At 37.1% G+C, this 14077-nt stretch overlaps 1 protein-coding gene across 1 annotated transcript in view; it reads left to right on the top strand.

Annotated features, from left to right (window-relative positions):
- Positions 1-14077, top strand: part of LOC124862209 (voltage-dependent P/Q-type calcium channel subunit alpha-1A-like) — a 108567-nt gene that overhangs the window by 83998 nt on the left and 10492 nt on the right. Inside the window, exons 43-48 of the mRNA XM_047356033.1 lie at positions 1252-1367; positions 1464-1596; positions 3639-3752; positions 7540-7578; positions 12082-12292; positions 12424-12689. Of these exons, the coding sequence (XP_047211989.1) occupies positions 1252-1367; positions 1464-1596; positions 3639-3752; positions 7540-7578; positions 12082-12292; positions 12424-12689 (879 nt within the window). The remainder of the gene's footprint in view (positions 1-1251; positions 1368-1463; positions 1597-3638; positions 3753-7539; positions 7579-12081; positions 12293-12423; positions 12690-14077) is intronic.

The raw sequence follows: 14077 nt of genomic DNA, 5'->3' as shown, positions 1-14077 counted from the left end.
ATGTCTTATACAAAACTTTTGTCTGCTTGCTGAGCACATGTTCCCAGCACTTACTCAGGGTTAAACATTGATCTGGAAAACATTTTATAATCCATTTCTCATAATAATTTTTAAAGTAAAGCTTTCTACATTCAATATTTATTTATTTTTGGCGCATCAATCATGTGCAGAAATTCGGAAAGTAAATATCAAACCATTTATATATAAAAAGTAAATGTGGTTCTAGTTACTCAAAGGAAAAGGATGTCTGTGATGTCTAGTTGTTCAAAATAGTTTTTACTAAAAAAAAGTACAGTTTATATTTTTGTGTGTGTGTGTGTGTGTGTGTGTGTGTGTGTGTGTGTGTGTGTGTGTATTCTATGTAATACTTGCACACATGACTTTGGGTAAAGAAACCAGACTGCTCTGTTTAAAACAAAAAATTTTAGGTTTATTTGAATTATAGAAAAGTTTAATGGAAACTTTGCACAGAAAAGCGATAATAAAGTGATATAAAGTTTTTGTCAGTCTTAGAGCTTCTTTAGTGGATGACTAAGAGGTACAGTAATACAGTAAATAGCAAGGACGTCAGTAGTTCATTTTTGATTTTTTCCTTCATTATCTTCCGTATTGTGTCGCTCACTTCCCTATATATTTATCTCCACTATTCCAGAAGCATGTTGCATCTTGTTTTGCCTCCTCTGTCCATGTTCATCGTTAGCTGATTATCAGAAGAAACCCAAGTCCTATTCCAGTCTTCGAGGGCAGGCTTTCTGCAATTTTTAGGTGTGTCTCTGCTTTAAAACCCACCTGATGTAAACTTAGTGGGCTGTTATTAGGCCCTTTAGAACTTGATGGCATGCAGAGGAAGTGATAAGACATTAACATCTCGGGTTTTAGACCTGAGACAAATTTAAAACATGCAGTACACTTGCCTTCAAGAACTGGAATTTTACATGACTGCCCTAGAGGGTTCCTAATCATTTTTTTTAGTCCAGCTCTGGTTTCAGTGGTGAATTCCTCTTACTTATAGACCTTTAAAGAGAACTCTGGTGCTTAGCTTCCTGGATATTCTCTCTCCTCTTTCTTGATCTAGCTGTGGGATATCACTTGCTCCAGAGTTAGTCTTTTTAGTTGGATCCCATGATTTTGTTTGCCTGGCCTTGCTTTAGACAACTTCCTCTTTTTTTTCCCTGCTCTGCTCCTTTTCCCCGCATTTCCCTGTCAGTCTGCCTGATAGTTGGCGACGGCCATGTTGTATATCTCAAACAGAACCGAACGCCATTACTGTTTCAGCGCGTGGAGCCACCAACCCCCACCCAGGACGGGGGTCCAGGACTCAACAACCCCTTGCCTCTGCCTGAGACAACAGATACAGGCAATAGTTTGTAAGTTCATTATTGGCAGCAATTTTGACATTGCACAGTGTTACTTGTATAAAGAAAATAAAAGCATGAAGACTTGTTTCTGTGTGTGTGTCACAGGCCAGTGGAGGGCGGGATCCCGGAGAGCCAGTCGTGGGTTACGGCTCGCGCTAAGGAGATGTCCCAGAAAGTTGGCAGCTGGAGCCCTGAGGGGCACTCTGAGGATGGCCTTGGAAGCATGAATAACTCACAGGTAAAAGGTTCAAAAAGACACACCCATGAAAACTTTCAGTACAATACCCAACACTACACAGTGAAAATGGATCCTTGTCATGTGTAAGTTTGAGTTAGTGAGTATTTCACTTTTTTTTTTTAGGCTCTCAGTCAGAAATCATCATGGACATGAATGTCATACTAATGGGTTTTAAGGCATTTGACCCTTTTTCTCGGACTGGAATGATTAGACAACATACAACTGCAAAACGTTTTAAAAACAAAAGTCAGTTGAGTTGAATTTGCCTGTTCAATTGCCTGTTTGTGAGATTCGCTGACCTCCCAATCATATTCCAACTTTGTACATTTAAGCACCTAGAGGTGGTCATAACCAAGCATCAGAAAGCGGAAAAGGGGGATATTGACTGGAATTCATGGTTGCTGATACTAGATGGGCCGGTCTGAAGAAACTGCTGATCTGAAGGGATTTTAAGGCACAACGTCATAGTTCTGAAAATAAATTATATTCAGCGAGTGGCAGCTGTGTGGTCAAAAACTGCCTTGTTGATGTCACACGAAAATGGGGAGCAGATGGGCACCAGAAAACAGTAGCGGATGGTACTACTGTCAACTCAGAAAAGGAACCTGAGGCTACAATATGCACTGACTCAACAAACTTGGACAATAACGGATTGTAAAAATTGATTATAGCTCTTTCAATAAGCCTTGATTTTAGTTGCGACTTTTAGTTGGTAGGGTTAGAATTCAGAGTAAATAACATGAAAGCATGGATGCATCCTGCCTTGTATCAGCAGTTATTGAGAGGCACCTGTATATATTGAAGCCTGTATGTAGAATTTTGACTATGTGGATTAGAAAACAATCACAAACAATTAAAACTTGTACAATCAGTTCTTGTATTCTTAAACTTCTGTGAAGTTATACTGTATGTTGTATTATCAGTCCATCCAGAATAAAAGAATAGTTCAAAAGCTCAATAAAAGCCCCAAATGTTATGAAATTCACAACAATGATAAGTGTATTTACAATTCTGACTACAATAATGTATTGTAAAAAAATGTCAAAACATCTTTGTTCTCATTGTCAACAACTACTGATTTAATGACTTATTTAAATTTAAACATAAATCCTAAATCAAAGCTGTTCACTATAATTGAGATTTTTTCCATGTTTGAATGCTATTTCCACTCAGTTTTCTATCTCTGTTGTTATACAACAAAGATTGTATTGATACAAAGTCAAAGGGCTCCTGTTGTATCATTCTTACATGCTTCTTGTTTTTTGTAAACTGTCTTCTCTTCTAAATCTTACTCTTCAGATGCATTTTTTTATGCTTCTGTATCTTCCTCGAAACACACAACCACATGCATCTATCTTGTGTTTGTAGTGAAAGTTAGTCACGTCCAAGTTTTTTCTTCACTATAGATCTAATCAGTGGCCTTAGTGGTGTCTGCATCAGACACAACAACCCATTTACACTGACTGACAGATGTCTAAAAAGGTTTTAAATTGACACATGTATAGGTTAAAAGGTTAAGACCAGTACAACAGTTCCTGCAGGTCAAATTTTGGTATATTGCAAATAAAAATATAAATTGCCTATGAGAATTTTTTAACTTCTATTGTATCAGCAAAAATATGATTGATTTGTATTACTGCACTGGGTGCATACTAACCCTCACCAGCAGATGTACTTTTTTTGTTTGTTAGCTGCCTGCAGTGTGTCACTATTGAATCTGGATAACTTTTTTATTGTTGTCTGTTTCATAAGTCCTTTGGGTTGCACATAACTTTCTCCTCAAATCCATTCCTGCTATTTTTCCAAAGGTTCCTTATGTATCATTAATGTCTTTTAACAAACAAATCCTTCAATTTCCTAGAGTGTACTTCCCGTCATTTCTTGTTTAAATTTAAACCGTTACAACCGTCAATGCCAATACGTACACTTTCCAAATTCTCCCAACCTTGGTTCTCTATTGCACCAGACATTTTCCAACTGTCCCACTACTCCCTGTTAGTTATCATGGCAGCCAGTCACACCATCTCCTGCTCTGTTTACAGACGGTAGAGCTGAGAGAGATGGGGCAGGATGGTATCTCGGATACTGAGCAATTTCCACCAATGGAAGGCCACGGCAGGGCCGCTTCCATGCCCCGCCTCCCAGGCGACAACCAAGTGAGCAGCATCCCCACCTCTCCACTGTCTACATATTTTCTACCCCATCATGTGTGTGCCACACTTGCTTTTATTTGTCACCGTTACATCTTATAAGGTCTGAGTCAAAATTGCTCCTGAGGTCACAGACTGTTGAAAGTTTGAGGACATATTAAAACAGCATTGGACAATTTGCTGCAATTGCTGGTTTTTGTTTTACATAAGATTCATGTTTAATCAGAAATAATCAGTGTCACTAACTATCATGAAAATCATGTCCTTCATTAAAATATTTCTGGCTAAAACATGGAAATGCTAAAACATGTTTTACCAGCTGCTGCTCCCTTGCTAGAATTCTGCTAAGCAAGTCTAAATCAGACCTCAATATCAGTTTAACCTTTCACCTGCATGAAGGTGTTTAATCATGATTGTTTTCTTTTTCATCTCACGCCATCGTCCATTTTATCATGATTCATGTATCAGTGAGTGCTCTGGTTGTCATCCACACACAGAACTTTTATAAATACATACACAGTTCTCTAGCCCCACTTATTTTATTTTCTATCTTCGACGTTTGTCAGGACCCCTACCTATTTATTTAGTTTCTGTGTTGTACTAAACTGTTTCTTCCTTTCCAGCCAAAGGTTTAAACTCACTGTTTGGAGTAGAACAAGTATAATGCTGTGTGGCTGAACATGTGTGGCTATGTGTGCAGGTGTGAGTGTTGTGCATGTGTGTGCTTTGCAGGTTTCCTGTGATCTCACTGTTCTCTGTGCCCTCAGAGTCACATTGGTCCTGTTGCTTTGCTGTGTGCTGCTGTTTGAAATCAAAGTGTGCGTATTTGTGTATGCAAATTCATACGTGTGGGTATTTTGCCAACTGTCATCACTGTTGTTGTCACTGATGTGCTGTTGATTCTGCTCCTTTGGACACTCAAGAACAAAACTTAAGCGCATCTTTGATTGCGTAAACAGAAATATGGTGCCATGTAAAGTATTCATAATCCTTAACCTTTTTCACACTGTCGTGTTACAAACTATTATATTTTATTGGCAGGACAAAGATCAACACAGAGTAAGGCATAATTGTGATGTGGAAAGAAAATGATACATGGTTTAGATAATCTTTATAAAAATCTGAAAAGTGTGGAATGCAGTTGTTGTTAGCCCAGATTATTTTTGATATTCCTAAATAAAATCCAGTGGACCTGGTACTAATTGCAAATGTGTCATCTGTAGAGATCCACAGCTCAGGTTGAAGAATTTGTTAATCACACCACTATTAGCTCGGCTCTTCACAAATCTGATCTTTAAGGAAGAGTGGCAAGGGAAAAGCCATTGTTGAATGAAAACTAAACTCTCATTTAGGGTGTACCACAGGGTATGTATTGGCCATAGCAAATGTGGAAAATAGTGCTCTGATCATATATAGACTACATGCAAAATACTATGTGTGGAAGAAAACTAATACTACACATCACCCTAAAAATACCATCCCAATGGTGATGCATGCTGGTTTCAGCATCATTGTGTGTGTGCAGTTCTTCAGCAGGCGCAGGGAAGCTGGTTATAATTAATGGAAATATGGATGGCAGTCATTGAGGAAAACCTGTCAGAGGCTCTGAAGGACTTTAGACCCACACATATCAGTTGTGCTTCCAGCAGGGCAGAAAGCCTGAAGCTACAGCTAGAGGTGCAATTAAATAGTTTAGATATTAGGACATTCATGTATTAGAATGACTGAGTCAATATTCAGGCCTAAATCAAATTAGGAATATGAGTCAAATCTTAGTGTTTGCTGTTCACAGACCCCTTGCAGTCTGACTGAGTTTAAGATTCTTGCAAAGAAGAATTTTCAAGCACTTCAGTTTAAAGCTTGTAAAGATTTGCAATAAAAGGTGGTTCTACAAGATATTGACTCATGAGGATAAATATATGCAGTTAAGGCCAAAATTACTCATACCCATGGCAGATTCAGATATGAAATAATTTTCATTCAACCAAAACTTTGTTTCTGATAGGGAATGAGTAAGGCTTTCCTAAAAGATTATAAAACAATGTAAAAGGAATTTGTTAATTTGAAAAAAAAAAAGTATTTGTTTTTATTTGCATGTTATTAAAAGTGGCATGTCAGCTCCAAGTCTTTCACGTTGGTAGGCCTCTTTGCCATCACCCTAATTTTTAGTTCAACTTCTACTCAGAACGTTGGCTGGGCCACTCCAAACCAAACTAAAGCTAATTGGACACATCAAACTCTTACAAGGGCAACACTTTGAAGGAACAAACACACCAGTAGGTGGCAGTAAAATAAAACAGATTACATGAAGTTTAAATCATAAGTGAATATGATTGGGTAGTGTTGAATTTATTTTTGATTATACTTCTGTTGAGAATTTAAACATGTATATGGGGTTTTGAGTTTGGGGGTTTTGGAATTAAATGTTGGATTTATTCTCCAAATAATAGTTCTATCAAAACAGGGAACAATATCATGTTTGGACTGGATCACACAAATGAACATTAACAATGTATGATAAATACATTTATTCTATTTGGAAAAAAAAATTAATCAAGAGTGTCAACACGTTAATTGTTTAGTTTGTTTTAATAAGATACTTCATTGCTTAATGTGTTTTAGTCTTGGATGTTGGTATCTGTCTTTTGTTGTTAAGGTTTGTTTTTTACTACTTGATTGTAATTACATTTATAGTTTGTGTTATGCTCAGTGCTGCTTTGCGTTTATGTTCATAATCTTGTATTGTAACAAATCAAGGTAAAAAGTCAGTTCACAGCTGTTTCAGTGCCTCAGGCTCTTTTTGTCGATGGCTGTTGGCAACACGTATGATCAGCTCACACTACCTCCAGATACACTTTAGAAAAATTCAAACAGGTTTTTTTTGCAGCGACTGAGATCATTTTGAACCTCCTCACACACTTGCAGACTTTATTCTTCACAACATCTCACACAGATTTTTGTGCCAACCCGCCCTGCCAGCTGACCACAACTAGTACAGACTGGCACAGATTCTCTCCGACAGGGAATCAAGGGGTAAAATTGGGCCATAAATCATGTAGGGTGTCTCCAGCTTAAATTAAAAGATTACTTCAAACCTAAATCTGCCAGGGGTATATATAGTTTTGAGCTTGACTGTATGGATACGATACTTCAAACTTGGAATTTTTGAAAATATTGGAAAACCATGTAATCTTTTCCTTCCACGTCACAATTTTACACCACTTTGCGTTTGTCTATAACATAATATCTAAACAAACAAAAAAAACATATACAAATGGGTGGTTGTAAAATGAATAAATTGTGTCAGTATTTTTGCATGGTACTGTATATTTGCTTGACATAATAAACTGAGATTAGGCTTTCTAACAATGCTAAAATGAATTAGGCATACAAATTCCATTTAGCCAATCAAACCTGCGCCTTAGTGATAATTTGAGTGCCACTATGGCACTGTTGTGGTGCATACCACTCCCAGTGTTTAGCAGTAAGTGTTTTTTCTTTCACCATCACTGCTGCTTTGGTGTCTAATCTTTCCCTCCTTTTCTTTCTGTCCCACTCTCTTTTCTTCATTGTGGCACTCCATCTTTGTCTGGGTTGAACCTTCCCACTAACATCCCTTGCTTTTACTTGTTTTGGTGTATCTTATCCTATCTCATTGTATCCAAACCATCCTTCTATTTTTTAATTGCCTCCTTGCCCCTCTCTTGGTTTCATGGATTTGCTCCATGTGTGACCATACTTCTGGTGTTTTTGTGGCTGTGTATGTATGCGTGTTTTCTTTGTGCACATACAGCAGCGGAGGAAAGGGAAGCACCGTGGCAGTAATCTAAGTGTATGTACCCTGTCTTTTGTCGTTCGTTCCTCTCATCATTCTGAACCTCTTCTTTCTATGTTTTATTTTCCTCCAATGTGATGTCTTCATGTTGTGTCCATCATGTACTATTATAGGGGAAAGTTATCTGAGAAGGAGTTAAAAAATCCTGAAATTTTATGCCAGCCCCAGCTTCCAAACTGATGGAAGTAGGTTCAGACCTTAATTCAATTGAATTCAGTTTATTTATATAGCAGCAATTAACAATATATGTTGTCTCAAGGCACTTTACAAAGTCAATTCAGTCGAATCATACATATTTCAAGTCAAGTACATACATTCCAATTGATCCCTATTATCAAACAGTGCAGTCAAGTTTATTATTCAAATTGTTAAAAACGTTTTCTAAGGAAACCCAGCAGATTGCATCAATGACTTGCAGCATTCACTCCTGCTGGGTGAGCATGTCGCGACAGTGAGCATTGACTTTGCAGCAATCCCTAATACTGAGCATGCATGTAGCGACAGTGGGGAGGAAAACTCCCTATTAACAGGAAGAAACCTCCAGCAGAACCAGGCTAGGTGTTTGAGAGAAGAAAGCAGAGACACAAAATGAACATAGAAGCAGTGTTCCAGGAGGACTTTCTATGGGAAAGAAAAGTAAAACATTAATGGTAGTAGCTCCTTTAGTGGCTTCATCTAGGAGATAAAGACACCTAAGCAGATGAACTCAAGTCTAGAGTATGAAAGAGAGCACATACAGTTAGTCACAGTAGAAGTTCAGTCAGTAGATATGTCTAGGAGAGACAGGGTTAAACACTGAGAGAAAAAGACAAGTGAATCATCTGTAGAAAGAGAACATTACGTTTTTGGCATCAGCAGCTCAGCCAATCCCCCCTTCCAGGAAGGTGCCACAGCTAAACACAGAGCCAGACCAGATGTAGCTTCAAGGAAGAAAAAAAAAACAAAGAGAGAACACAAAGTTGAAAGCTGAAATAACAGCGAAAAATGCAACACTGGAGAGTAGTAGGAGAATGTAGCAGAGTCAGGGAAAGTGGTCATTATTTCCTCCAGCAGCCTAAGCTTATAGTAGCATAACTAAAGAGATCATCAGGATAACTTAAGCCACTTTAACTATAAACTTTATCCTAAAGGAGAGTTTTAAGCCTAGCCTTAAAAGTAGACAGGATGTCTGCCTTACAGACTAAAACTAAAAGTTGGTTCCACAGGAGAGGAGCCTGATAACTAAACTATCGGCCTCCCGTTCTATGGAAGCAAATCGTTACCATATTTCAAGAGAAAAAGCATTTTCAGAAATGCTTTTTCATTTTAAGAATGTGGCTGCATTGTTTGACTCATAAATGAAATTAGTAATCAATAATCCTATTTGCGTTTTAATTTTCTTCTTCAAGACTGCTCATTCTTTCACTTAATTAAAATGAAAAAGAAAAAGACATTTGAGATTTATTTTTCAAAATGTACCCCAGCAAATAGATATCAAAATTCAATTTGAAATGTAAAATTTGAAAATGAAAAAGCAATTTCTGCTTTGTTTTCTTTTTGATAATGGCATAAAATGTTCAGTCGTGAAGAAGAAAATGCAAATGCAAATAGGATGATCGATTACTAATTTTATTTATGGGTCAAATAATGCAGCCACATTCTTAAAATGAAAAAGCATTTCTGGAAATGCTTTTTCATTTTCAAATTTTACATTTCAAATTGAATTTTGGTATCTATTTGCTGGGGCATATTTTGAAAAGTAAATCTCAAATGTCTTTTTCTTTTTCATTTTAATTAAGTGAAAGAATGAGCAGTCTTGAAGAAGAAAATTAAAATGCAAATAGGATTATTGATTACTAATTTCATTTATGAGTCAAACAATGCAGCCACATTCTTAAAATGAAAAAGCATTTCTGAAAATGCTTTTTCATTTGAAATATGGTAACGATTTGCTTCCATACCATTCTACTTCTAGGAACCACCATTAAACCTGCAGTCTGAGAACGTAGTGCTATATGGTAGGAATATATGGTAGGAATATACGTAGGAATATATGGAACAATCAGATCTCTGATGTATGATGGAGCTAGATCATTAAGGGCTTTATATGTGAGAAGGATAATTTTTAATTCTATTTTGGATTTATCAGGGACCCAATGAAGCGACGCTAAAATAGGAGAATTTTGGTCTCCCTTTTTAATTTTTATCAGAACTCTTGCTGCAGCATTTTGGATCAGCTGAAGGCTTTAATTGCATTTTGTGGACATCCTGATAGTAAAGAATTACAATAGTCCAGCCTTGAAGTAACAAATGCATGGACTAGTTTTTCAGCATCAATCCTGGATAGGATATTTCTAATTTTGCAATATTCTGGAGGTAAAAGAAGGAAATCATATAAACATGTTTAATCAAGGATTTAAATGATGTGTCCTGGTCAAAAATACACCAAGGTTTTTTGCTTTATTACCAAAGGTCAATTTAATGCCATCTATATTAATTTATTGACTAAGGCATTTCTTTTTCAAAGACTCCAGTCCAAAGACAACAACTCCTGTCTTGTCTGAATTAAGAAGCAGAAAATTTAAAGTTTTTATGTCTTCAAGCGATGTCTTTAGTCTATCTAAGTGGTTGGATTCATAAGGATTTATGGATAAATAAAGCTGAGTATCATCAGCATAACAGTGGAAATGTATCCCATGCTGCCTGATTATTTTACCTATTGGAAGCATATAAAGAGAATTGGCCCAAGCACTGAACCCTGTAGTACTCCACACAAACCCTGGAGTTTGATCATGATTTATTATTTACATGAACCGGAATCTGTCAGACAAATAAGATTTAAACCAGCCTAGTGCCGTTACCATGATCCTACAGCATGTTCCAGCCTTCAAACCATACAGTTTGAAGTTTGGAATTGGGCAGAAATTTGCCTGACTTCATTCATAACTTTTCTTACTACTTTCTCTGGATCATATGACTCTTTCCTCTTTGCTTAGCTGCTGCCACTGCTTTGTTGCTGTGTGTCCTCAAGCCTGTCTGCTTAATTTTATTGATGTCAATAATCCTCTGTTTGTGTCCAAGTCTGCACTTAGCATTGCTCAACTTGCATGCGAGAAACTTAAGGAGATAAATGTATCAATAGAAAATGTGCATGCATGTGTGCTGAGAGATGGAGTATGAAAAGAAAAAATAGAGCAAATAGACAGGGAATGTAGAAGTTGTTGAAATTCTCAAATTTCTATGCATTTTCCAGCCTATATCCTGCTGGGCTATTTTGATCTCTAATACTTAAATCTTGGTCAGCTTAGCTGTCAAAAACATTTAGTTCTGAGAAAAGATTATCTAGTTTTGCACCAAATGACCTGTCCATGCAGTCCTTTCTTGGAGACTAAGGCCAGGAAACAAAAACTGCATGGCACGCGTGGTGTGGAAATAGAAAACTGTTTTGCAACCTGGAATGTGCCATGTTTAGGGCAATTCTGAGTGAAGTATTGCAAGTTGCAATGACTCCTATAAAACATTTCTAAACCAAGTCAAAGAAGCATGAAAGGCATGGCAGTTTGCCAATATCTCCTTTTATTGTATTTCTTGTATTATTTATTTATTGCTTGTTTTCTTAATTAGGGGACTGCCATTTACAGTAAATGGCAGTAACCATTTAACCAGCCCCCCAACTCCATTGCTCTCTTAGAGGTGCCAATATTTTATGGCAGGAATCATCTAATGGGTCCACAGAAAATTAAAACATCCTAATCAAACACAGTTCTTGAAATAACATTTAAAAGGAGGTATCTTTCATACACTGTAACTATTAATTATGTGTTGTGAGAAAATAGCTATACTGCCTGACAATGGTTTTGTCTTATTTCAGGTTAATTAACTGTTTTAATCTGTGATATTTGCCTTTAAAATGAAACAGAAACCTGGTATTTTCTGTGAAATTGTTTTCATACTCTTAGTGTCCTCACTAATTGAGTGAAGACACTACAAATATTAAAGTGTTAATTTAGGCAGTTCTTCTAAATCTTGGCTTACTTATTGCAATTATTTTTCTTCAGGAGCCCAAGTGCTGCTAGCAAAAACATTTTATCTGGAACCCTGATTGTTTATGAATGTTCACAATTTTACCAGGTTTAAGTTTTTAAAATGATCTCTGGTATTTTTCTAGGTAGCAGTAATTGTAACAATTTTAAATATATAGATATGACATAAATCAAGCTTTCTATAGCGATGATAGGCCAACTATGCCCTTTAGGCTGCTTTGCCAACCTCTGTCCTATACAATTTATTTGCCTTTAAAGTGATTTTGAAGGAGCATGCTTGTTACATTAGTGAATGCACAGATCTTGTACTTCAGATGAGTTTTTAGAAAAATGCCAATAGGAAGCTTACATAAAAATGTATGATATTTAGGACATACGCATACTCTTTTAACCATTTCTGCGCAAAAAAACGGCATCTTGAAGTCACAACAAAAAGTCCTTTCTCTTCATCTCTTGGTGGGTTCTCTTTTGCCCTTAGACCATCAGTGACAACAGTCCCATGAAACGGTCCGCTTCGTCTCTGGGCCACAGCAGGTCTGGGCGAGGTCACAGAGACAAAGCAGACGATTACCACATGGAGTGTTCAATACCTGAGGAGGGGAGAGCTTCCAGACATGGTCACCGCCGAAAGGATCGTGGTCATCGAGCGTCTGAGAGGTCCCTCTGTCGCTACAATGAAGTTGACACAGGTCAGAGAAAATAGAAGTGTGCATTAACATATGTTGCTTTTAGGTTATCAAGAGAATGATCTGTAAATTCAATCATGTGTTTTTAACATACTTAGCCCCACTTATAAATCTAATATCATGCCTGCATACAGACATGAGCACGACTACACAGTCAGGTGACCTCACATCAAAAGAGATGGACCGAGATCGGGGTCGATCTAAAGACCGTAAGCACCACCATCATCATCACCACCATCATGGTTCTGTGGATAAGGAGCGCTACGTGCCAGAACGAGGTGGCGAGTATGGACACAGGCATTCCCGAGACAGGGAACATGAAAGGGATAGGGAAAGAGATCGGGAACGGCGCTGGTCACGATCACCCAGCGAGGGCCGTGAGAGTGTCCCGCACAGACAGGTGGGCTTCAGGGTTATTTAGTATTTGCATGTGCTGTAAACACTTATTTAGTATTCCAGTTTTACAATTTCTAGTGTTTTTAATTTGATAGTAGCTACCTTCTATATTATCAAATGATAAAGAGACTTGAGACACATAGATGATAGATGTGCCATAAATCATGTCCTTTGCAGAAAGATTCTACCTGATTTATAAAAGATGAACTGAGACCAAATTATGTATTTTTGTATATTTTTCCTTCTTGCTGCTATTGAATCAAAGGCTCTTTTGACAATGTCAAAAAATAACCTGAAAACCGTTTTATTTATTACTACATTCACATAAAGATCTGCATTATTTTGAGTATAATAATACAGAATGTATTGTTGAGCCCTGTCTGTTTGTTGAAGTCAGTGTGTCTCCAACAGTCTAACAAATATGCATAAAAATTAGAGATGCGTGGAACTGAATTTTATGGCTGATTTCTGAAAACCTTTCTCCTGCTGATATTGATTTTAGTCAGTTTCAAATTCTTTTTAAGTATTGTTATATAATACAATTTAAGAATAGCATTAAAAATATTTTTTTCTAGCCTTCCTGCTTTGAGGTCTTCTAGCAATACTGGAATAGCAATCACTGTGTGTATTCCTTAGAGAATGCAGATCCTCATCTTAATGCTGAGATTTCCCAAAAGCTGCCAACACTTTCTAATCCAACATTTCAAATGACAGACAGAGATTGGGCTACAATGATCAGCTGGCGTCATCGGCGTCAGTTATAAAACAAATTGTGGATGCAGAATTGCATTGTCAACACAGTGTGGAACAACAGAAATCTGCAATGATCTACAGAAAGTTGTGAGAACATTATGGTCTTCACCACCTCCCTTGGATTTGCACACTATATTTCAAATTTATCATTATTGTAATATCACTGCATGCGATAAATGTTAGATAATTACATGATAATAATCACAATAAACCTTATCCAGATAAAACCTCATTGAGATTTAAATCTCTTTTTCAAGAGGGAGCTGGCAAGAAAGCAGCACCATTTACAACTATCAACAATTAGATTCTTACAGTGGAATACATGCATATAGTTTTAAAAGCATAGAATAAAAAAAATAATGAAAAACAAAACGTGTCTTAAAGGCAATTGCAGTTAATTAAGCTTTCTTCTTCGCAGTCTTTCAGAAGTGTCATTAGCTCTGTTAGTTTGGACTCTTGCTGAAAATTATTCCAGGTTGAGGGGGCAGCATATTTACATGCTATCTTGCCCAGTTCTGTTGTAACTCTGGGAACAAACATATGATGAAAAGCCTGGGAGTACAGTCCACACAGGATGTGGTGCCTAGTCATAAAAGCAGTCAGCTATGGGGAAGTACTCCCAATATACATTTATACACA

Source organism: Girardinichthys multiradiatus, chromosome X (assembly GCF_021462225.1).
Source record: "Girardinichthys multiradiatus isolate DD_20200921_A chromosome X, DD_fGirMul_XY1, whole genome shotgun sequence".
NCBI classification, from domain to species: domain Eukaryota; kingdom Metazoa; phylum Chordata; class Actinopteri; order Cyprinodontiformes; family Goodeidae; genus Girardinichthys; species Girardinichthys multiradiatus.
The sequence above is the reverse complement of the archived record's forward strand: the minus strand, read 5'-3'. Positions and strand labels throughout refer to the sequence as shown.